Source organism: Thunnus albacares, chromosome 19 (assembly GCF_914725855.1).
Source record: "Thunnus albacares chromosome 19, fThuAlb1.1, whole genome shotgun sequence".
In the NCBI taxonomy this organism is placed as follows: Eukaryota; Metazoa; Chordata; class Actinopteri; order Scombriformes; family Scombridae; genus Thunnus; species Thunnus albacares.
In genome coordinates, this window is record NC_058124.1 from 22090246 (window position 1) to 22116665 (window position 26420).

Genomic DNA, 26420 nt, shown 5'->3' on the forward strand with positions numbered 1-26420 from the left:
AACCAGCATGACAGCTCCAAAAATGTCAAATTTATTGAATAGAAGACAAGATATAGTACTCACATCTCACTTATTTATTGGGCCACACAATGAAACAGTTTAGAAAATAAAGGTTTTACAATATTAAAATCCAGTAAATGCATGGCTGGAATCCAGGTGAAGTCAGAGCAGGCCTAGCATAACTAATTGTCACTCTACTCCCATTTTACTTGAGTAGAAAATACAACATATTTCAATATAATAAAGCTCTAGGCCAAATGTTACAAAATATAACTAAGTCCAGCTTCTGTAGGCAAGGTAAAAGTAGGGTTAGCTCATCTAGTTGCGTTAGATTTGATGCATGGATTTGTGTGTGTAAGAACAATCAAATCTATAGATCCCTCAAATAGCATAAACCAACATTAAATCAAGGAAATTATGTATAAAATTCAAAATTTGTGATCTTTGACAGTCACTGCCATGTATGTATACAAAGAATACCAGTATTGTGTATCAGATAAGGACTGACAACAAAAAAGACTTGGGCCAAAAATATATCCCATATTTTTCAATGTTAACTTATCCTGAAGTCACAGCAGACATTTGACATATCAAATGCAGTTATAATTTATAACATTTAAGTCCCAATGTGTTGAATTTTAATAAGATCGCGGCATTTTCTCAATTTGTTCAGAAATAACACAACTGTTCATTAAAAATGTTTTAAGGCACATGGTGAACAAAAAGTAGTTTGTTTTTTTAACAGAAACATCTATTCCTGTGATAGCATAAACCATTTTCTCTGACACGTTTTTCATTCTATTCTCCAATCATGCATCACCATGAGTATTACATACAGCACAATATACATGTCATTTTCTTACAAACTTTCTTCAGCCACAAACTATTCAAAGAAGCAATGCAGTAATTTGTTGTGAGATTATTTTGGGACAAAGAGAGAAAATAGTCCTAAGTGCAATAATGAGTAACCTACACTAAAAAAGCATCAAGTGATGCAAGCAAAACACAACAACAAATGTTTCTAAGAAAGGTCTTTTCTTCACTTATGCAAGGGCAATAAAGAAAGGCCTGTGATGGGATCTGTGACACATCTCTCAACCAGCTGGAGATAGGTGAGGTTCTCTTGTGTGTTGGGATCAAAAAAGCCCTTGGTATCATCATCGGGATCAGACAGAATCTGGTTCATTTCCTCATCAAAGTAACCTCTTTGGTATGCCACCTGTACAGGCACTCTGTGACTGTGCACTGGGTCAATTATTCCTCCTGTGGCAATTTGTGCTTCAAGGAGACGAATTCCATGATCTTTGACTATGAGATCTTTTTTCAGGGCCTGAAACAAAGATATTGTGTTTCCAGTGTAGGGATCTTTGTATCCTGTAACTGCTCGTTCTGCTGAAAGCAGTTTGTTTTTCCACTCACTGCCAACCACTCCTTGGGCTACAGCTTCCTCTACGGACAGTTTCTTGTTCTTCATTGGGTCAATGACAAAGCCAGTGGCAGCTTGGGCTTCCAGCAGTACCAGAGATGTACCAGGGGTCAGTAGGCCTTTGCTTTTGGCGTCATGGATGCTTAGGGTCTTTTTGGTGGACTGCAGGTACACTCCTGCAATGCTGTTGGTCCCCTCCAAGTACTTCCGGACAGAGTCCATTTCACTCACTTCTCTCACTGTGACTTTTCCAGCGCTAAGATCTTTGTAGAGGTCCTCATTGATGATTTGTGATTCAAGCAGCTCAGTAGCACTGACATCCTTTCTTATTCCATGGAACTTTTCAACTTGACTTGTCTCTGTGATTGTAGTAGTTATAGTAGTTTTTGTTGTGCTGCTGTCCACTTTTGTTTCTGGTACTTGATATTTGGTGATTGATGATGATGATGAGGTTGTTGTGGTCTGCTGCTGAATGATCGTCAAGATGATCTCCAAGAAGCGTTCAATTGTGATCGCCCCAGACTTGTACTGTTGCACAAGCTCTCTCCTCTTCTCCTCTGTGATGTATTTGGAGTACAAGAGATCCCACAGTGACACTGTTATTCCATGATATTTCCCCCCTGCTCTAGTTGTTGTTGTAGATTTCAGAATGAGTTTTGTTGCCTCATCCACAAAGAAATAAAACTCGCCTTTCTTCACAATGACCAGCAAACTAAGGCCTGTGATGGGATCTGTGACACATCTCTCGACTAGCTGGAGATAGGTGAGGTTCTCTTGTGTGTTGGGATCAAAAAAGCCCTTGGTATCATCATCGGGATCAGACAGAATCTGGTTCATTTCCTCATCAAAGTAACCTCTTTGGTATGCCACCTGTACAGGCACTCTGTGACTGTGCACTGGGTCAATTATTCCTCCTGTGGCAATTTGTGCTTCAAGGAGACGAATTCCATGATCTTTGACTATGAGATCTTTTTTCAGGGCCTGAAACAAAGATATTGTGTTTCCAGTGTAGGGATCTTTGTATCCTGTAACTGCTCGTTCTGCTGAAAGCAGTTTGTTTTTCCACTCACTGCCAACCACTCCTTGGGCTACAGCTTCCTCTACGGACAGTTTCTTGTTCTTCATTGGGTCAATGACAAAGCCAGTGGCAGCTTGGGCTTCCAGCAGTACCAGAGATGTACCAGGGGTCAGTAGGCCTTTGCTTTTGGCGTCATGGATGCTTAGGGTCTTTTTGGTGGACTGCAGGTACACTCCTGCAATGCTGTTGGTCCCCTCCAAGTACTTCCGGACAGAGTCCATTTCACTCACTTCTCTCACTGTGACTTTTCCAGCGCTAAGATCTTTGTAGAGGTCCTCATTGATGATTTTCGATTCAAGCAGCTCAGTAGCACTGACATCCTTTCTTATTCCATGGAACTTTTCAACTTGACTTGTCTCTGTGATTGTAGTAGTTATAGTAGTTTCTGTTGTGCTGCTGTCCACTTTTGTTTCTGGTACTTGATATTTGGTGATTGATGATGATGATGAGGTTGTTGTGGTCTGCTGCTGAATGATCGTCAAGATGATCTCCAAGAAGCGTTCAATTGTGATCGCCCCAGACTTGTACTGTTGCACAAGCTCTCTCCTCTTCTCCTCTGTGATGTATTTGGAGTACAAGAGATCCCACAGTGACACTGTTATTCCATGATATTTCCCCCCTGCTCTAGTTGTTGTTGTAGATTTCAGAATGAGTTTTGTTGCCTCATCCACAAAGAAATAAAACTCGCCTTTCTTCACAATGACCAGCAAACTAAGGCCTGTGATGGGATCTGTGACACATCTCTCGACTAGCTGGAGATAGGTGAGGTTCTCTTGTGTGTTGGGATCAAAAAAGCCCTTGGTATCATCATCGGGATCAGACAGAATCTGGTTCATTTCCTCATCAAAGTAACCTCTTTGGTATGCCACCTGTACAGGCACTCTGTGACTGTGCACTGGGTCAATTATTCCTCCTGTGGCAATTTGTGCTTCAAGGAGACGAATTCCATGATCTTTGACTATGAGATCTTTTTTCAGGGCCTGAAACAAAGATATTGTGTTTCCAGTGTAGGGATCTTTGTATCCTGTAACTGCTCGTTCTGCTGAAAGCAGTTTGTTTTTCCACTCACTGCCAACCACTCCTTGGGCTACAGCTTCCTCTACGGACAGTTTCTTGTTCTTCACTGGGTCAATGACAAAGCCAGTGGCAGCTTGGGCTTCCAGCAGTACCAGAGATGTACCAGGGGTCAGTAGGCCTTTGCTTTTGGCTTCATGGATGCTTAGTGTTTGTTTGGCGGACTGCAGGTACACTCCTGCAATACTGTTGGTCCCCTCCAAGTACTTGCGGACAGAGTCCATTTCACTCACTTCTCTCACTGTGACTTTTCCAGCGCTAAGATCTTTGTAGAGGTCCTCATTGATGATTTTCGATTCAAGCAGCTCAGTAGCACTGACATCCTTTCTTATTCCATGGAACTTTTCAACTTGACTTGTCTCTGTGATTGTAGTAGTTATAGTAGTTTCTGTTGTGCTGCTGTCCACTTTTGTTTCTGGTACTTGATATTTGGTGATTGATGATGATGATGAGGTTGTTGTGGTCTGCTGCTGAATGATCGTCAAGATGATCTCCAAGAAGCGTTCAATTGTGATCGCCCCAGACTTGTACTGTTGCACAAGCTCTCTCCTCTTCTCCTCTGTGATGTATTTGGAGTACAAGAGATCCCACAGTGACACTGTTATTCCTTGATATTTCCCCCCTGCTCTAGTTGTTGTTGTAGATTTCAGAATGAGTTTTGTTGCCTCATCAACAAAGAAATAAAACTCGCCTTTCTTCACAATGACCAGCAAACTAAGGCCTGTGATGGGATCTGTGACACATCTCTCGACTAGCTGGAGATAGGTGAGGTTCTCTTGTGTGTTGGGATCAAAAAAGCCCTTGGTATCATCATCGGGATCAGACAGAATCTGGTTCATTTCCTCATCAAAGTAACCTCTTTGGTATGCCACCTGTACAGGCACTCTGTGACTGTGCACTGGGTCAATTATTCCTCCTGTGGCAATTTGTGCTTCAAGGAGACGGATTCCATGATCTTTGACTATGAGATCTTTTTTCAGGGCCTGAAACAAAGATATTGTGTTTCCAGTGTAGGGATCTTTGTATCCTGTAACTGCTCGTTCTGCTGAAAGCAGTTTGTTTTTCCACTCACTGCCAACCACTCCTTGGGCTACAGCTTCCTCTACGGACAGTTTCTTGTTCTTCACTGGGTCAATGACAAAGCCAGTGGCAGCTTGGGCTTCCAGCAGTACCAGAGATGTACCAGGGGTCAGTAGGCCTTTGCTTTTGGCTTCATGGATGCTTAGTGTTTGTTTGGCGGACTGCAGGTACACTCCTGCAATACTGTTGGTCCCCTCCAAGTACTTCCGGACAGAGTCCATTTCACTCACTTCTCTCACTGTGACTTTTCCAGCGCTAAGATCTTTGTAGAGGTCCTCATTGATGATTTTCGATTCAAGCAGCTCAGTAGCACTGACATCCTTTCTTATTCCATGGAACTTTTTAACTTGACTTGTCTCTGTGAATGTAGTAGTTATAGTAGTTTCTGATGTGCTGCTGTCCACTTTTGTTTCTGGTACTTGATATTTGGTGATTGATGATGATGATGAGGTTGTTGTGGTCTGCTGCTGAATGATCGTCAAGATGATCTCCAAGAAGCGTTCAATTGTGATCGCCCCAGACTTGTACTGTTGCACAAGCTCTCTCCTCTTCTCCTCTGTGATGTATTTGGAGTACAAGAGATCCCACAGTGACACTGTTATTCCATGATATTTCCCCCCTGCTCTAGTTGTTGTTGTAGATTTCAGAATGAGTTTTGTTGCCTCATCCACAAAGAAATAAAACTCGCCTTTCTTCACAATGACCAGCAAACTAAGGCCTGTGATGGGATCTGTGACACATCTCTCGACTAGCTGGAGATAGGTGAGGTTCTCTTGTGTGTTGGGATCAAAAAAGCCCTTGGTATCATCATCGGGATCAGACAGAATCTGGTTCATTTCCTCATCAAAGTAACCTCTTCGGTATGCCACCTGTACAGGCACTCTGTGACTGTGCACTGGGTCAATTATTCCTCCTGTGGCAATTTGTGCTTCAAGGAGACGAATTCCATGATCTTTGACTATGAGATCTTTTTTCAGGGCCTGAAACAAAGATATTGTGTTTCCAGTGTAGGGATCTTTGTATCCTGTAACTGCTCGTTCTGCTGAAAGCAGTTTGTTTTTCCACTCACTGCCAACCACTCCTTGGGCTACAGCTTCCTCTACGGACAGTTTCTTGTTCTTCACTGGGTCAATGACAAAGCCAGTGGCAGCTTGGGCTTCCAGCAGTACCAGAGATGTACTAGGGGTCAGTAGGCCTTTGCTTTTGGCTTCATGGATGCTTAGTGTTTGTTTGGCGGACTGCAGGTACACTCCTGCAATACTGTTGGTCCCCTCCAAGTACTTCCGGACAGAGTCCATTTCACTCACTTCTCTCACTGTGACTTTTCCAGCGCTGAGATCTTTGTAGAGGTCCTCATTGATGATTTTCGATTCAAGCAGCTCAGTAGCACTGACATCCTTTCTTATTCCATGGAACTTTTCAACTTGACTTGTCTCTGTGATTGTAGTAGTTATAGTAGTTTCTGTTGTGCTGCTGTCCACTTTTGTTTCTGGTACTTGATATTTGGTGATTGATGATGATGATGAGGTTGTTGTGGTCTGCTGCTGAATGATCGTCAAGATGATCTCCAAGAAGCGTTCAATTGTGATCGCCCCAGACTTGTACTGTTGCACAAGCTCTCTCCTCTTCTCCTCTGTGATGTATTTGGAGTACAAGAGATCCCACAGTGACACTGTTATTCCATGATATTTCCCCCCTGCTCTAGTTGTTGTTGTAGATTTCAGAATGAGTTTTGTTGCCTCATCCACAAAGAAATAAAACTCGCCTTTCTTCACAATGACCAGCAAACTAAGGCCTGTGATGGGATCTGTGACACATCTCTCGACTAGCTGGAGATAGGTGAGGTTCTCTTGTGTGTTGGGATCAAAAAAGCCCTTGGTATCATCATCGGGATCAGACAGAATCTGGTTCATTTCCTCATCAAAGTAACCTCTTTGGTATGCCACCTGTACAGGCACTCTGTGACTGTGCACTGGGTCAATTATTCCTCCTGTGGCAATTTGTGCTTCAAGGAGACGAATTCCATGATCTTTGACTATGAGATCTTTTTTCAGGGCCTGAAACAAAGATATTGTGTTTCCAGTGTAGGGATCTTTGTATCCTGTAACTGCTCGTTCTGCTGAAAGCAGTTTGTTTTTCCACTCACTGCCAACCACTCCTTGGGCTACAGCTTCCTCTACGGACAGTTTCTTGTTCTTCACTGGGTCAATGACAAAGCCAGTGGCAGCTTGGGCTTCCAGCAGTACCAGAGATGTACCAGGGGTCAGTAGGCCTTTGCTTTTGGCTTCATGGATGCTTAGTGTTTGTTTGGCGGACTGCAGGTACACTCCTGCAATACTGTTGGTCCCCTCCAAGTACTTCCGGACAGAGTCCATTTCACTCACTTCTCTCACTGTGACTTTTCCAGCGCTAAGATCTTTGTAGAGGTCCTCATTGATGATTTTCGATTCAAGCAGCTCAGTAGCACTGACATCCTTTCTTATTCCATGGAACTTTTCAACTTGACTTGTCTCTGTGATTGTAGTAGTTATAGTAGTTTCTGTTGTGCTGCTGTCCACTTTTGTTTCTGGTACTTGATATTTGGTGATTGATGATGATGATGAGGTTGTTGTGGTCTGCTGCTGAATGATCGTCAAGATGATCTCCAAGAAGCGTTCAATTGTGATCGCCCCAGACTTGTACTGTTGCACAAGCTCTCTCCTCTTCTCCTCTGTGATGTATTTGGAGTACAAGAGATCCCACAGTGACACTGTTATTCCATGATATTTCCCCCCTGCTCTAGTTGTTGTTGTAGATTTCAGAATGAGTTTTGTTGCCTCATCCACAAAGAAATAAAACTCGCCTTTCTTCACAATGACCAGCAAACTAAGGCCTGTGATGGGATCTGTGACACATCTCTCGACTAGCTGGAGATAGGTGAGGTTCTCTTGTGTGTTGGGATCAAAAAAGCCCTTGGTATCATCATCGGGATCAGACAGAATCTGGTTCATTTCCTCATCAAAGTAACCTCTTTGGTATGCCACCTGTACAGGCACTCTGTGACTGTGCACTGGGTCAATTATTCCTCCTGTGGCAATTTGTGCTTCAAGGAGACGAATTCCATGATCTTTGACTATGAGATCTTTTTTCAGGGCCTGAAACAAAGATATTGTGTTTCCAGTGTAGGGATCTTTGTATCCTGTAACTGCTCGTTCTGCTGAAAGCAGTTTGTTTTTCCACTCACTGCCAACCACTCCTTGGGCTACAGCTTCCTCTACGGACAGTTTCTTGTTCTTCACTGGGTCAATGACAAAGCCAGTGGCAGCTTGGGCTTCCAGCAGTACCAGAGATGTACCAGGGGTCAGTAGGCCTTTGCTTTTGGCTTCATGGATGCTTAGTGTTTGTTTGGCGGACTGCAGGTACACTCCTGCAATACTGTTGGTCCCCTCCAAGTACTTCCGGACAGAGTCCATTTCACTCACTTCTCTCACTGTGACTTTTCCAGCGCTAAGATCTTTGTAGAGGTCCTCATTGATGATTTTCGATTCAAGCAGCTCAGTAGCACTGACATCCTTTCTTATTCCATGGAACTTTTCAACTTGACTTGTCTCTGTGACTGTAGTAGTTATAGTAGTTTCTGTTGTGCTGCTGTCCACTTTTGTTTCTGGTACTTGATATTTGGTGATTGATGATGATGATGAGGTTGTTGTGGTCTGCTGCTGAATGATCGTCAAGATGATCTCCAAGAAGCGTTCAATTGTGATCGCCCCAGACTTGTACTGTTGCACAAGCTCTCTCCTCTTCTCCTCTGTGATGTATTTGGAGTACAAGAGATCCCACAGTGACACTGTTATTCCATGATATTTCCCCCCTGCTCTAGTTGTTGTTGTAGATTTCAGAATGAGTTTTGTTGCCTCATCCACAAAGAAATAAAACTCGCCTTTCTTCACAATGACCAGCAAACTAAGGCCTGTGATGGGATCTGTGACACATCTCTCGACTAGCTGGAGATAGGTGAGGTTCTCTTGTGTGTTGGGATCAAAAAAGCCCTTGGTATCATCATCGGGATCAGACAGAATCTGGTTCATTTCCTCATCAAAGTAACCTCTTCGGTATGCCACCTGTACAGGCACTCTGTGACTGTGCACTGGGTCAATTATTCCTCCTGTGGCAATTTGTGCTTCAAGGAGACGAATTCCATGATCTTTGACTATGAGATCTTTTTTCAGGGCCTGAAACAAAGATATTGTGTTTCCAGTGTAGGGATCTTTGTATCCTGTAACTGCTCGTTCTGCTGAAAGCAGTTTGTTTTTCCACTCACTGCCAACCACTCCTTGGGCTACAGCTTCCTCTACGGACAGTTTCTTGTTCTTCACTGGGTCAATGACAAAGCCAGTGGCAGCTTGGGCTTCCAGCAGTACCAGAGATGTACCAGGGGTCAGTAGGCCTTTGCTTTTGGCGTCATGGATGCTTAGTGTTTGTTTGGCGGACTGCAGGTACACTCCTGCAATACTGTTGGTCCCCTCCAAGTACTTCCGGACAGAGTCCATTTCACTCACTTCTCTCACTGTGACTTTTCCAGCGCTAAGATCTTTGTAGAGGTCCTCATTGATGATTTTCGATTCAAGCAGCTCAGTAGCGCTGACATCCTTTCTTATTCCATGGAACTTTTCAACTTGACTTGTCTCTGTGATTGTAGTAGTTATAGTAGTTTCTGTTGTGCTGCTGTCCACTTTTGTTTCTGGTACTTGATATTTGGTGATTGATGATGATGATGAGGTTGTTGTGGTCTGCTGCTGAATGATCGTCAAGATGATCTCCAAGAAGCGTTCAATTGTGATCGCCCCAGACTTGTACTGTTGCACAAGCTCTCTCCTCTTCTCCTCTGTGATGTATTTGGAGTACAAGAGATCCCACAGTGACACTGTTATTCCATGATATTTCCCCCCTGCTCTAGTTGTTGTTGTAGATTTCAGAATGAGTTTTGTTGCCTCATCAACAAAGAAATAAAACTCGCCTTTCTTCACAATGACCAGCAAACTAAGGCCTGTGATGGGATCTGTGACACATCTCTCGACTAGCTGGAGATAGGTGAGGTTCTCTTGTGTGTTGGGATCAAAAAAGCCCTTGGTATCATCATCGGGATCAGACAGAATCTGGTTCATTTCCTCATCAAAGTAACCTCTTCGGTATGCCACCTGTACAGGCACTCTGTGACTGTGCACTGGGTCAATTATTCCTCCTGTGGCAATTTGTGCTTCAAGGAGACGAATTCCATGATCTTTGACTATGAGATCTTTTTTCAGGGCCTGAAACAAAGATATTGTGTTTCCAGTGTAGGGATCTTTGTATCCTGTAACTGCTCGTTCTGCTGAAAGCAGTTTGTTTTTCCACTCACTGCCAACCACTCCTTGGGCTACAGCTTCCTCTACGGACAGTTTCTTGTTCTTCACTGGGTCAATGACAAAGCCAGTGGCAGCTTGGGCTTCCAGCAGTACCAGAGATGTACCAGGAGTCAGCAGGCTTTTGCTTTTGGCTTCATAGATGCTTAGTGTTTGTTTGGTGGACTGCAGGTATACTCCTGCAATGCTGTTGGTCCCCTCCAAGTACTTCCGGACAGAGTCCATTTCACTCACTTCTCTCACTGTGACTTTTCCAGCGCTGAGATCTTTGTAGAGGTCCTCATTGATGATTTTCGATTCAAGCAGCTCAGTAGCGCTGACATCCTTTCTTATTCCATGGAACTTTTCAACTTGACTTGTCTCTGTGATTGTAGTAGTTATAGTAGTTTCTGTTGTGCTGCTGTCCACTTTTGTTTCTGGTACTTGATATTTGGTGATTGATGATGATGATGAGGTTGTTGTGGTCTGCTGCTGAATGATCGTCAAGATGATCTCCAAGAAGCGTTCAATTGTGATCGCCCCAGACTTGTACTGTTGCACAAGCTCTCTCCTCTTCTCCTCTGTGATGTATTTGGAGTACAAGAGATCCCACAGTGACACTGTTATTCCATGATATTTCCCCCCTGCTCTAGTTGTTGTTGTAGATTTCAGAATGAGTTTTGTTGCCTCATCAACAAAGAAATAAAACTCGCCTTTCTTCACAATGACCAGCAAACTAAGGCCTGTGATGGGATCTGTGACACATCTCTCGACTAGCTGGAGATAGGTGAGGTTCTCTTGTGTGTTGGGATCAAAAAAGCCCTTGGTATCATCATCGGGATCAGACAGAATCTGGTTCATTTCCTCATCAAAGTAACCTCTTCGGTATGCCACCTGTACAGGCACTCTGTGACTGTGCACTGGGTCAATTATTCCTCCTGTGGCAATTTGTGCTTCAAGGAGACGAATTCCATGATCTTTGACTATGAGATCTTTTTTCAGGGCCTGAAACAAAGATATTGTGTTTCCAGTGTAGGGATCTTTGTATCCTGTAACTGCTCGTTCTGCTGAAAGCAGTTTGTTTTTCCACTCACTGCCAACCACTCCTTGGGCTACAGCTTCCTCTACGGACAGTTTCTTGTTCTTCACTGGGTCAATGACAAAGCCAGTGGCAGCTTGGGCTTCCAGCAGTACCAGAGATGTACCAGGGGTCAGTAGGCCTTTGCTTTTGGCGTCATGGATGCTTAGTGTTTGTTTGGCGGACTGCAGATACACTCCTGCAATACTGTTGGTCCCCTCCAAGTACTTCCGGACAGAGTCCATTTCACTCACTTCTCTCACTGTGACTTTTCCAGCGCTAAGATCTTTGTAGAGGTCCTCATTGATGATTTTCGATTCAAGCAGCTCAGTAGCACTGACATCCTTTCTTATTCCATGGAACTTTTCAACTTGACTTGTCTCTGTGATTGTAGTAGTTATAGTAGTTTCTGTTGTGCTGCTGTCCACTTTTGTTTCTGGTACTTGATATTTGGTGATTGATGATGATGATGAGGTTGTTGTGGTCTGCTGCTGAATGATCGTCAAGATGATCTCCAAGAAGCGTTCAATTGTGATCGCCCCAGACTTGTACTGTTGCACAAGCTCTCTCCTCTTCTCCTCTGTGATGTATTTGGAGTACAAGAGATCCCACAGTGACACTGTTATTCCATGATATTTCCCCCCTGCTCTAGTTGTTGTTGTAGATTTCAGAATGAGTTTTGTTGCCTCATCAACAAAGAAATAAAACTCGCCTTTCTTCACAATGACCAGCAAACTAAGGCCTGTGATGGGATCTGTGACACATCTCTCGACTAGCTGGAGATAGGTGAGGTTCTCTTGTGTGTTGGGATCAAAAAAGCCCTTGGTATCATCATCGGGATCAGACAGAATCTGGTTCATTTCCTCATCAAAGTAACCTCTTCGGTATGCCACCTGTACAGGCACTCTGTGACTGTGCACTGGGTCAATTATTCCTCCTGTGGCAATTTGTGCTTCAAGGAGACGAATTCCATGATCTTTGACTATGAGATCTTTTTTCAGGGCCTGAAACAAAGATATTGTGTTTCCAGTGTAGGGATCTTTGTATCCTGTAACTGCTCGTTCTGCTGAAAGCAGTTTGTTTTTCCACTCACTGCCAACCACTCCTTGGGCTACAGCTTCCTCTACGGACAGTTTCTTGTTCTTCACTGGGTCAATGACAAAGCCAGTGGCAGCTTGGGCTTCCAGCAGTACCAGAGATGTACCAGGAGTCAGCAGGCTTTTGCTTTTGGCTTCATAGATGCTTAGTGTTTGTTTGGTGGACTGCAGGTATACTCCTGCAATGCTGTTGGTCCCCTCCAAGTACTTCCGGACAGAGTCCATTTCACTCACTTCTCTCACTGTGACTTTTCCAGCGCTGAGATCTTTGTAGAGGTCCTCATTGATGATTTTCGATTCAAGCAGCTCAGTAGCACTGACATCCTTTCTTATTCCATGGAACTTTTCAACTTGACTTGTCTCTGTGATTGTAGTAGTTATAGTAGTTTCTGTTGTGCTGCTGTCCACTTTTGTTTCTGGTACTTGATATTTGGTGATTGATGATGATGATGAGGTTGTTGTGGTCTGCTGCTGAATGATCGTCAAGATGATCTCCAAGAAGCGTTCAATTGTGATCGCCCCAGACTTGTACTGTTGCACAAGCTCTCTCCTCTTCTCCTCTGTGATGTATTTGGAGTACAAGAGATCCCACAGTGACACTGTTATTCCATGATATTTCCCCCCTGCTCTAGTTGTTGTTGTAGATTTCAGAATGAGTTTTGTTGCCTCATCAACAAAGAAATAAAACTCGCCTTTCTTTACAATGGATAGTAAGTTTAGGCCTGTCATTGGATCAGTGACACACCTCTCAACCAGCTGGAGATAGGTGAGATTCTCTTGTGTGTTGGGATCAAAAAAGCCTTTGGTATCATCATCGGTATCAGACAGAATCTGGTTCATTTCCTCATCAAAGTAACCTCTTTGGTATGCCACCTGTACAGGCACTCTGTGACTGTGCACTGGGTCAATTATTCCTCCTGTGGCAATTTGTGCTTCAAGGAGACGAATTCCATGATCTTTGACTATGAGATCTTTTTTCAGGGCCTGAAACAAAGATATTGTGTTTCCAGTGTAGGGATCTTTGTATCCTGTAACTGCTCGTTCTGCTGAAAGCAGTTTGTTTTTCCACTCACTGCCAACCACTCCTTGGGCTACAGCTTCCTCTACGGACAGTTTCTTGTTCTTCACTGGGTCAATGACAAAGCCAGTGGCAGCTTGGGCCTCCAGCAGAGTCAGAGATGTACCAGGGGTCAGCAGGCCTCTGGTTTTGGCCTCATAGATGCTCATAACTTTCTTTGTAGACTCAACTCTGACACCTGCTATACAGTTCGTAGCTCCAAGGTACTTTTGTATCGATTCCATTGTGTCAACATTGTCTTCAGTTACCTCCCCTTGTATAATCTGGGTGAAAAGCTCCTTTGAGATAATTTTTGACTCATACAGCTCACTGGCTGAGACCTGCTTTCTTAGTCCTTTGAACTTTTTTTCTTTGGATGATACCTCAGTAATGATCACCGTGAGTATTTCAATGATCTCCTCTATTTTCATGGCTCCTGTCTTGTATTGTTTTATGAGCTGCTCCCTCTTTTGCTTTGATATGTATTCAGAGAGCAACACTTCCCACAATGTCACCTGTTTGTTTTTAAATTTTCCTGCATTTATGGCAATAGTTTTGTTTTTGAATGCATTCTCTATCTGCTCATCTGTGTGAAATATGGAGGATTTCTCTTCATACAGGGGTAGAAGAAGAAGCCCAGTTTCAGGGTCTTTCTCACTTCGTTTCATCAACTGAAGGTAGGAGAGGTTTTCTTTGGTATTTGGGTCATAGAATCCCCTTGCATCATCAGTGGGGTTCAACAGAATGTTGCTTATTTCCTCATCCAGATATCCCTTTTTAATAGCAACATGAATAGGCAGTCTGTGACTTTGATTCGGGTCAATGATTCCTCCAGTTGCTATCTGTGCCTCAAGAAGACGAATGCCATCACTTCTTTGAATCAACTGTTTATTCATAGCTTCAAACACTGATACTGTTGCATCTGTGTATGGATCTTTATAGCCAGTGACAGCTCGTTCAGCTGAGAGAAGCTGCTCATGTACATCTGGTCCAATTACTTTCTCTTTTGCTGCTTCATCAACAGTATAGAACTTGTTTTTGAGAGGATCGATGACCCATCCTGTTGCAGCTTGTGCTTCAAGCAGTAGAAGTGCAATGCCAGGTGTCAACAGATCGTTCTTTTTTGCTTCATATATGCTCATTATTTTCTGGGATGGATGAACCTTGATTCCAGCAATTCTTCCAGTTCCATTCAGGTATCCTCTCACAGATTCGCGTTGGGTTACTTCTTCGAAAGAGAGTTTTCCTTCTTTCATCTGTTTGAATGTATCTGCATCAATAATATCAGAATCCAGTAGTTGTTGTGCAGAGACAGGCTTTCTCAAGCCCATTATCATTTTGGGAGTTTCACTCTTCTCCAGGTTTTCAATGGTAGAAATCACTAATGTGATTATGGTGTGTGTGCTAATCTTCCTTGTTCTGTATTTTTCAATGAATTCAAGCCGCTGATCCTCAGTGAAGTACCTTGAGTGAATCAAGTCCCATAGGGAAATTGATTTTCCTGAGTAGCGTCCTACTGATATGCTCACACCTGTCTTTTCAAACTCTTGCTTTATCTCTGTGTCAGTGTACATTTTTGCCTTTGTTCCCACAGCTTTTGGTGTGTCATTCAGTGGCAGGAGAAACAGTCCTGTTTCCTCATCTTTTACGCATCTACCCAACATCTCCATGTATGTGAGATTGTCTTGTGTCTTTGGGTCAAAAAAGCCTTTTGTGTCATCAGTTGGGTCAGATAGGATTTGATTAAGTTCTGCATCAAAATATCCTTTTCTGTATGCAACCTTGAGAGGTAAGTGAAGACACTTTAAGGGATCAATGATACCACCTGTTGCAATCTGGGCCTCAAGTAAACGGATGCCATGTTGTTTGACTATTAGATCCTTTTTCAAGGCTTGGAAAAGTGAGATCTTTTGGCCAGTATATGGATCTCTGTAACCTGTGACAGCCCTCTCTGCAGACAAAAGCTTTTCATACACCTGTGGACCAATTACCTTTTCTCTGAGAGCTTGTTCCACTGTAAGTTTTTTGTTTTTCAAAGGCTCAACAATGAACCCAGTGGCTGCTTGTGCTTCAAGGAGGCAAAGGGCAGTGCCAGGTGTGAGAATACCAATTCTCTGTGCCTCAGAGATGCTTAACTTCTGATTGGAGGGTTGCAGTATCACCCCAGCTACGCAACTTTTTCCTTGTAGGTAGTTTCTCACACTGTCCATTTTCATCACCTCAGTGCTTGTCATCTGTCCATCAATCAAACTGTTGTAAGTGTTTTCATCCAAAATGTCAAGCTCCACAAGATCCACAACAGAGACCTCTCCCCTGAGGCTTTCAAAGTTCAGCCCTGCTTGCTGTTTTATTTCCTTACTCTCGATGATCTCCAAAATGGTCACAATGATTTGCTCAACTGTGATTTTCCTTGACTTGAAGAGTTTGAAAAACTCCTGTCTTTTGTCCTCAAAGATATACTCTGAATTGATAAGATCCCACAGTGTTGTGTGCTTGCCCCTGAATCTGCCATACTTAACAGTAACTGTTGTTGTTTTGAATATTTCCTTAATGTTGTCATCTATGTTAATTTTGTTACTTTTGCTTTTGAGTGGCAAGAGACACAGACCTGTACTGGGGTCTGTGACACATCTGGCCATGAGCTGCAAGTATGTCAGGTTGTCATGGGTGTTGGGGTCAAAGAATCCTTTGGTGTCATCACTTGAATCACTCAGGATCTGATTCATTTCCTCATTAAAGTATCCCCTCTTGTAGGCCACATGGACAGGAATGCGATGGCTGTTCACAGGGTCAATGATCCCACCAGTGGCAATTTGTGCCTCCAGGAGTCGAATTCCATGGTCTTTTAGGATGAGGTCTTTTTGCATGGCTTGGAACAAAGAGATTATTTTGCCATCATATGGATCTTTGTACCCAGTGACCGCTTTCTCTGCTGAGCGGAGCTTTTGACAGACATCAGGGCCCACAATCTTTGCTTTGACAGCATCATCCACTGAAAACTTTCTGTTTCCAATTGGGTCAATAATGAAGCCTGTTGCTGCCTGTGCCTCCAGTAGAATCAGAGCAGTTCCTGGCATCAGTTTTCCTTTTTGTTTGGCCTGGTAGATGGTCATGATTTGGGAATCAGGAAGAAGAATACCTGCAATACTGTCTTTCCCCTGTAAGTACACATTTATGTTTTCATCTTCTATAACTTCCTTCACAGACTTTTTCCCCTTTTTCAGATCCTCGAGGACCTCCTCACTGATTATATCTGCCTCCACAAGCTGTTTGGCTGTGACAGTTTCTCTGATGCCTTCAAAGACGACTTTAGTTGTTTTCACAGACTTCTCTATGACTTCCAGGATCATTGTGATGACCATCTTGATATTGAGCTTCCCCTCTCTGTACTTTTGAATGATGTCTCGCCTCTGGTGTTCATCAAAGTATTCTGACATCAGTAGTTCCCACAGAGATACTGTCATTCCCATGTACTTTCCACAGGTCACTTTCACCCTCTCCTCTTTGAAGGCCATTTTAGTTTGGTAGTCAATGAAGTTGAAATTCAACCTGTCTGACTTATTAAGGAGAGGAAGGAGGCACAGTCCAGTGATGGGATCAGTGACACACCTTTCCATCAGCTGAAGATATGTGAGATTATCTTCTGTGTTTGGGTCAAAAAACCCTTTTGTGTCATCCCCGGAATCCTCTAGTATGGTGTTCATTTCTTCATTGAAATAACCTCTCTTGAAGGCAACTTCTGTGGGAAGTCTGTGACTGTTGATTGGGTCTATTATTCCACCTGTGGCAATTTGTGCCTCAAGTAGGCGGATCCCATGTTCCTTTACGATCAAATCTTTTGACAGTGCTTGAAACAGGGATATAGTTTCACCTGTGTATGGGTCCTTGTATCCAGTTACTGCTCGCTCAGCAGAAAGCAGCTTTGCATGACATTCTGGGCCAAAAAGTTTGTTTTTGATGGCCTCATCTACAGTGAACTTTTTATTTTCTACAGGATCGATCATGAATCCTGTTGCAGCTTGTGCCTCTAGTAGAACTAGTGCTGTTCCAGGCATCAGTATGCCTTGCTTCATGGCTTGATAAATGCTCATTCTCTGATTGGATGAGAGTACTGCAATGCCTGCAATACTGCCTTTGCCCTCCAGGTATTCTTTCACCGTCTCCATCAACATCACATCCTGTGTTGTGGTCTTCCCCTTCTGTAGGTCATCAAATATTTCTTTGTCAATGATCTTTGATTCAAAAAGTTCAGTGGAGGAAATGCCTCTTCGCAGACCTTTGAAGGTGATGCAGACAGGAAGGAGCAATAGTCCTGTGTCAGGTTCTTTAATGCATTTCTCCAGGAGGTTTTGGTAGTTGAGATTTTCTTGTGAGCTTGGATTGTAGAACACTTTGAGCTCTGACATCTGGTCATTGAGCAAACCTTTTTCATAGTAGCCCTTCTTAATCGCAGATTCAACTGAAATATTTGTCTTCTCCACAGGATCAAACAGGCCCTTTGTGGCTATCTGTGCTTCAAGCAGCCTCAATCCATAATCTCTTGGCACCAAATCTTTATGCATAGCTTGGAATACAGATATCATTTCTTTGGTGTAAGGGTCTACATAGCCACTGATGGCTTTCTCTGCTGTGAGGAGTTTCTCTTTCATCTCCGGTCCAACTATTTCCTCTTTAACAGCATCTGCGACAGAAAGTATTCGATTGTTTATTGGGTCTACGATACCCACTGTGGCAGCTTGTGCTTCAAGCATCGCTAATGCTGTTCCTGGCTTAAGCAGACGTTTTTTCATGGCTTGATATATGGTTATCTTCTCCTTTGTCTTCTCCAGAAATATGCCACCCACAGGTCCACGGACTTCTGTGTAGCCATTTTGCCTCATCTCAGTATCTTGACTGATGGAGTCCATCTTGGCCTAAAGAGCGTTGATAACACAGAGACAGTTGCTTAATTTGGTTTGGATATTGCATGCATTGTCTCTAAGTAACATTAAAAATATCTACCACTACATTTCACAGATATGAATATTCTTATCACAAGAAACTCTGCACAGTATTAAAATCATATCCAATCCCTTATGATAGTATTTCCTAGTCTACCCTTTCACTAGCTGCGTATATTAAGTATTATTAGGTACCACTAGCTAAACAATAATGCAGTTCAGTACAACAGCCCTACAATAAAATCCCCCCTTCATGATAGTCATAATGTTCATTTTTTTGTTGAAACTGTTTTAGAGAGGTGTTGATAAAACTTTATGGACCTTTTTTAGGTTGTAGTTTATAATACTGAGACACTTGAAAGGTGTCTCTAATTTGTATCGGTGAAGGTGGACTATACTGTAAACAGCTAGCAGTACCTAATAAACCAGCAACTTAGTGTATAGGTGGATATACAAAATGACATGGTGTTTTTTAGGATGTACTAGGAGGATTTGTAAGATTAATTAATCTTACAGTTTTTTTTTCCACTTTTTTTATCTTACAGTAGGATCACCTATACAGTATATCTTAATGAAATTTTAGGGTCTGGGCTGCTCATGAGTTTAGCATGGAATCCAAAACTCATCCTGGATTTTCTTGCATATTGCATATCTTTGCATTCCCTCACAATGTTCCCTCTTGCTATTTTTACAAGTTTGACACAGATTACTTTAAATTATGGACTACTTGTAAACCTTGGTTAGCCTGACATGGTTCTTCGGCCATGACTTTATTGAATTTGTACTGTCTGCTTTTTATAATCTTTCAGTTGAAGCCAGAGTCTAAATATATTTTTGCCAAGAATGTAGTGTTTATTCTGTGAAGTAAATGCCTAAGTTTTTGTTAATGAATAATGTAAACTTTTTGTCCTCCAAACTCTAAATGAAGAGAAGACAATGGCACAATACCACTTTAACAGCATGTTGAACAAGTAAACATGATGTTCACTGTGGTTGGCTTCTGCTGATTTGGAATTGCAGCAAAAGTGTTTTTTCAAAGTAATTCAAACACTTTTGCAGAGAATGCAAAAGTATTTTAAACAAAATTTCCCACCATGGCCCCCGTGAGGATGTCATTCATAAATTAATGGCATTTGAGTTCAGCCCATAAAGTGTCAAAATAATTATTTGCCTGTGTGTGAAACTACAGAGGTATAGAAACATCCAACTTCAGTTTGATTTCCTCAAACAATAACAGCCCAAATATTAAGTTTTCACTTGGTGATGTGGGAAGGTAAAGGTTTCTTTTTCCCTTTAAAGTCAGAGAGCTGAACTTAAATGACAACCAATACAAAACAATATATGGTCTGTCTTCCAACTATATATCAAACCTTTTATTTTCCTTGTGAGTCTGGCAGCCTCCAATCTGCGGATGCGATGCTCCGGGCCGTTCCAGGAAAAAGACCAAAGGTTTCTAGGCTGGTCAGAGCCCCAAGGGCTTTGAAACTCTGTCCCTGTGAAGATAAGACAAGTGAGGTAAGTTTCATCTCAATCAAATCTCTCACGCGACATATTTATGACTTGAAATTATTATTACTTTATTTGTTTTTTATCTTTTATTGCAGCTGTGGATATACTTTTATTACATATCAGATTAGTTATCAACAGTAACAAGATTATGACAAAGATAGTGATATAATTAAGTACAACTCTGAAGCCACAAGTTGTACACAGTCCAATACAAATGCTATTTTGCCATCAATGCAAGTTACCTCAATTGATACATAACTTCTCTGAAATACTTTTCTGTTATTTGACATATACACTTTTCAGTGGTGAACCTTGACGATTAGAGCTAGGCCTTCAGCTCAGCCCCGCCCCCACCCCATGAAAAAAACACACACCAAAAAAGCAGCAACAGGGCAAAAGATTTTGTGGGGGAGCATTACACTATTTAACTTAAAACAGTTACTAGATGTGTACACAAAACTATCTTTATAAACCTACAATAACTTAAGATGTAACTGGAGCATTACAAACAAAAACAAACAACATGACAAAGGAGCCTTGAATGAAGACATGACAAACATAATTACATCATGTGCGGTGAGCTAAGCTAGAAGCAACATAGCTCTGGCCTAGAGGGATGATTTTTGGTGCCACCCACTACATATCAAAATGTGACTGACAAATTCACATGTGACTTTTTAAACAAACACACGGCTGCAGCCTTCTGTCCTGGTTATGAAGTCCAAACTAATGAGTTAGCCAGTTAACCTTTTCTCTGCCTAGAGACAACAACAAAAAAATCTGATTGGATAATTCTATTTCATGGTTTAAGGACAGTAACCCTTTCATTTCTGAAGCAAACATGATAGGAAATGAGGCTCCAATTAGAACTAGAAGAGAATAGTTGGTAAATGAAAGAGATTAAATGTAACATGTAAAATACTGATATATTTGGCCTTTTCTGAGGGCCTAGAAGGCAATACAGACTGCCTTTTTGTAGATCCAAAAAGTCATTTTTAGCTATTTTTAATTAATCAAAATTGTCAAGAGATCTGCATAGTGAGTACCTCTAATAGAAGCTTTTATCCTACAGAATGTAAGTACCTCAATGCAATTTTTTGAATGTGGAGCCCAAGTAGACAGTAGTCTTTCCTCTGCATGCTTATAGTAATTAATGCATTAGTACATGTTGTGTGTACAAAGGTTATGTTTTATAAATTTTCTTTTTTTTTTGTCCCTCCACAGATTAGAAAAGAAACGAACCCCCCAAACATTGTTCAAGTTCACAGAACTGTATTTTAAAGTCTTGTGGAGATCCCAAAGTTTCTAAAGATGCAACACACGTCAGGATGAATTTTGTGGAAATGTGTATAAAATGATGCACAAGACATCTAGAATATTTACATTTGATGGAACGGTGCATCTTATACTAAATACAACAAAAACAAGCTGAAATTCAATATATATGATGCCTCAAGACTATCAGAAGATGATGAACTTAAATGGGGGGGGAATCAATTTAAAAGCTGATTTATTTACCAGATGATAAAGTCAGTAAATACATCAATAAAGTTTAAAGTCTAACCCTAGAATGCAAAAAACGTTTTTTGGATAATCTTTTTGTATTTTCAGTGAGGGAAGTTTTTCCTAAGAAAAGATTGAAATCAAAAGTAAAAGAGAAGGTAATGTATTGAATAAAAATGTGCAGAAGTCCCCAAAACATTCAAGTTTGAACACATTCAGTGCTGTGAAAGAAACTGTGGGCAGAATACTGTTTTCCACCCCGTCTGCTGATAGGTTAGCTGTGTTTTATGTGAAAGATGATGTCATACCAACCCTTAGCAGTGAATATAATCACTCTCACAAAAAGGGTGTGGAGTGGAATTTAGCCATGAAGTTCCCAACCCTGCTCACTGTTTTTATACTCAACAGAGGATAAATCTGGGCTGTAGACAAGGCTTTATTCTGTACATAATTATTTCCATATGTTACTTACTGTGTGGAAGTTTACAGAAAACCCCATTATATAAACATCTTCATTAGCTTTACTGCATGAGATGGAAATCACAAGCTGTCATTCAAGCATTTTCTTTAGAATAACTGGTGAGTACCACAGTGTTAAAAATAGTTCTCTACCTTCAGTCATGATCTCAGTAGACTAAAGGTGTGTACAGTTTTTCACTACACGCAGTGAGGCACCTGCGAGGTTGCAGTCACGACATCATAACTATGAAAACCTACAGGCCAAACCACACAAATGTTTGCACATATATAAAGCAGACTGAAGCCTGTCTATTTGTACAACAACAGCAGCAGCCCTGCAGTGCTGCAGTGTCTCAGTCCTTCAGCTGCTGAACTTGCTGTTTGACATGTCACTCACTTTGTAAATGTTTCAAAAGATGTTGAACATTCACTTTACATTTATTACACCTTATGAGTTTGCTTATCACATCATAAAGTCAAATACCACACCTGCACAAAGCTTTGAAGTTAAACATAGTACAGATGTTGAACATTGCTTCATTGTTTGCTATTCACAGCCTGCTCTTTGCAAAGTACATAGGTACCACCTTCACCATCTTTACTTTCCTGCCCCAGAAGAGATAATATTGATTATGTAGAATAGTTCCCATGTAAAACTAAACACTTAATATTGAAGTTATCTTTTTTGCCTAGTATTGGACCTGCAGGACAAGTTTTTGCACTTGTATTGTGTGAACAAGTACAGACATGCAGATACACCTCATTTTCTGTTTGCGGTGTATCATTAATTGAGTTCTAATTGGAGTTGCAACCAACAATTATTTCCATTATCGGATAATTGTTTGGTCTATAAAACATTTTAAAATATGAAATAGGGTCATTACAGTTTCAATTAGAGCCCAAGGCAGTGTCCTTAGATATCTTGTTATATTAAACATATTCACTTTACTATGATGTAAGACAAGAAAAAGCAGCAAATTCTCGCATTTTAAAAGCTGGAACCAGGTTCTGTTTGACAATTTTTGCTTGAAAATGACAATCGCTTCTCAAAATAGTTGCCAATTCATTTCCTGTCAATAAACAAATCAAACTAAATCCAGTGACATCACCATTAATTTAACAGGTCATGAGAGCTCTATGTCAATACTGATTCATACTTTCAGCCTACACAGCAAATCCAATTGACTTTGAATTGATATTTCATGATAGATGACTGACAACCTTTTTAAACACATTTTACACCAGTAGTTTGATAAGGAAATGGTCTCCTAATTTGTTGATTAGAGAGTAAAATGGGTGAAACTTTTTTTCCCAAGGAAGACATAATGAGTTTGACAAATACAAATTGAGATTACGCCTACTTGTCTAAATTAGTTATAAGACTTCTAACTGTTTGCCCGGGTCCAGACCTCTGAATCCACCCACTCAACTAAGTCGGGTTGACTTAAATGGAGTAACAAGTAACAAGTTTATAATTCTGTCTGATATCAGGCAATCTAACTGTAGCTTTAACTGAGCCAAGAATCTGTCTGATTGACAAGAAGATTTGACGGTTGACAAGAACCCAAACCTGCTAACTCTGTGCCTCAAAGGAAAAAATTTGTTCTTAAGATGACCTATTTCCTCTCACCTTTGGGTTACATACAAATGGCTCATTGTATCATATCTGTGTCTTTATCATTGAACTGCATTCTTGATACCATCTCAGCCAAAAAAAACAGGAATCGATGAGGCAATGGAGTATCGTTTTGAGTGTTACATAATAGTTTCTGTGGCTGTAGAAAGTGTTGGATTCTCATTATGTGTGTCATTAGCTCAGGGGGAGATGTGGACAGTGTCTAGACATGTTGAGAGCTTTCATTCAGACATACATGCCTATAGGTTAAAAAAAAAAAGTGGTTATCTTTACGTGTGGTTAAAGGTAGTCAGCAATGAATGTTTGCTCTCCCCTTTTATCAGAAGGGTGTTGGCTGATAGTGCAGGATAAAGTTATTTATTCACGTAATTTGGCTTCAACAAGACTATCTCAGACCATAAATAAATGGACATACACACATAATGTTACTGTTATATAAAAGAGGAAAGCTATACACTCACTAACAGTCGGTTAGTCAAGTGGGTGGTATGAGGTGGTAAGCTTATCTCGAACTTTCAGCTACTTAAATTAAAAATGTCATGACAGCTCTGTTGGAGCTCAGAATTCATCCCTAAGGGCTACTTTATTACAGACGATTCTGCTGTATAAAGCAGGAATCTGTGTGTAACACCTGACCTGATGTTTAGGAGAACACAGAACATACTGTCAGATGTTGATGAAGTTAACAGTTAACTGTTAATGAGGTTACAGCTACTGTGCCTCGTGCGTAAATGCGCACAGCCTCTTTCTCATTTTGGAGACGCACTTATTGTTTCAGCTACTGTGTGATGCTGCAGCCAACTGTGACGCACGACCAGCTGCACATCAGTACTGATGTTTCTGCGATATCCCGGGTACACTCAGTGACACCTGAACAACATTACTGTAAGATTCATCTAACATGTTTCAGACCTGCCACATTAACAGCTGTATTTCAGTAGATTATGTTATAGATGCGAAATACCGGAGAAGTAAAAGAAGCAAAATACACGAAAGCTGGTTTGTGATTGTGGAATTAAAGACCCGCAATTTGAGGCTTTTGTGCTCTCTGCGGTTTTCATTATGGATCAATCTATATGTTGAGATGTGGAGAAAAGCCTGAAACACTGGAAACAGCTCTGCTCATTCAATCAGACGCAAAACAAAGGCCCTCAGCTTCAAAACTTTATGGGTGTGTCTGTGCCGTCATCTCATCTGACCATGAGATGGGACAGATAGCGAATGCAAATGATGCGCAATTCATGGTGTTATCAGCGACCACAACCCATTCTTTATGAATTCGCTCGTTACTTTTTATTTGACCAAGCCGACAACTATACTTTAAAACACGGACAGCGGGACCGTTTACCTGAGGGTCGACTCACGGTATACTTCCAAGTTCGAGACCGCCTTGTATTCTGAGAATATCCCATATTGTTTACGGTTTTTGTTAATTATACACAGATTAGCAGTGACACACACACACACACACACACACACACACACACACACACACACACACACACACACACACACACACACACACACGCTCCATTCAGTGTCACGTCAGCACAAGCAGACGGAAAACAAAAACCCACCGCGCTGGCATGAGGAAGACCAGCTATATGACAAGTTTTTGGTCCGAACTAAATATTCATAAAAAACCAACTATTTCAGCTTTGCCGAACACCGTATCCTCCCTCATCCTTACATAAAACAACACTCTCATTGAATGAACTGGCCTTTCTTTGACAACTTTCACATATAAACTTGGCAAAAAAATAAATAAATGTTATTGCAATTTCCGTTATCAATCTCAAAGAGCTTGTTCTTACCAGAGGGTGTTGCGGAAGTCCCAACTCTACGCTGGTTAGCGGTCTGTCACAGCTGGAGTGAGAAACATTGGGATTCCCAACATCTCAGAGGAAGTCCTCTGAGCTCACTGTCAAATATAGAGCAGGTCCAGCCAGTAAGTCCCTCCCCTCCCCGAGGAACAGCCTCCTCTCATCAGGCTGTGAGGGAGTAAGTGACCGGGGAACTCTTTGCACTGAGTTCAGGATGCCAGGAATTCCTGCAGACTTCCTCGGAACGTGTCTATTGTGCTTTTAAACAATAACTGCAAGAAAAATCAAGCTTTTTAAACTGTACAATAGCTGAACAGATCTATTAAACACACAGTCATGTTTAAAGAGAAATTCAGATTATTCTGGTCAAACACAGGGATCTCAAACCCTCTTTGTCTTCCATTGATGTACAGTAAATGATTTTTCTTTTTACATTGTTTGTAATGTTGATGAGATAGATTTCCACACACTTAGATCAATGCAGTATTCACTTTATCTTTGAGCTTTTCAGTTCATCAGAGCAGGTATGGTCTGATGAAGATCTGATCGACTGAAAGCTCAAAAATAAAGTGGATACTACATAGAGCGGAAATCTATCTCATCAAGTTTTGACTCATTGATTTTTCCAGCACCTTAAAAGGACTTAGCTGGGTGGAGCGGTGGCCATCCTGCATTATCTGCATCTACATGAAAGTGAGATGATGTAGACAATTATCTTTCCTATCTAACCAGCCAGGTTGTGACAAGCACAACCGGATGCCCAGCGATTACACAGAATTTTATGTGAGCTTCCTTTAGGTTTGGTTTGGCAGGTTTTCAGCTGTGAAAACCTGTGAGAACCCGAGTCTCGTCAAGTCAGGCTGGGACAGTGTGTCTTACACATTAGCAATACAATAAAACACTTGCGTCAAGAAACAGACAACCTGTAAAGACAACATCTCTCATAAGATGCATAAACCAGATGTAAAGACATTAATCACTTTATAATGACAATGCACAAGTCTGACTTATGTCCATAATTGGAAGCAGTTAGGAGCCAGGTTTCCGAGAGCAACACCAGGTGATAATGAAATTCCATTGAACTGAGTGTGAGAACACATCTAAGTAAAAGCACAGTAGTCATGTTGAAAAATCCAGTTATCTGTTGCTGTATCTTTGAGTCATGTTTTGTGGGTCTTGACTTGATTATATGCAACCCTCTGCTTCGTAAATTACAGATATGTATATTTGATGATATTTTTTAGACTATAAAATTGCTCAAATATTGTGTAAAGCTCACAATAAGCTACGACCAAAGAAT

General features: G+C 41.5%; 1 protein-coding gene across 1 annotated transcript; it reads right to left on the reverse strand.

The window, feature by feature from the left end:
- Window positions 1-59: 59 nt before the first annotated feature.
- Window positions 60-25207, reverse strand: eppk1 (epiplakin 1). The gene is made up of 3 exons (XM_044334851.1): window positions 25112-25207; window positions 19561-19683; window positions 60-18163 (listed from the first exon to the last, which is right to left on the reverse strand). The coding sequence occupies exon 3, from the start codon at window positions 18155-18157 to the stop codon at window positions 1040-1042; it is 17118 nt and encodes a 5705-aa protein (XP_044190786.1). The 5' UTR covers window positions 18158-18163; window positions 19561-19683; window positions 25112-25207; the 3' UTR covers window positions 60-1039.
- Window positions 25208-26420: the final 1213 nt, after the last annotated feature.

Excerpts from the sequence above, each read along its gene's own strand:
- eppk1 (XM_044334851.1), bottom strand. The coding sequence starts at position 18,157 with ATGGACTCCATCAGTCAAGATACTGAGATGAGGCAAAATGGCTACACA.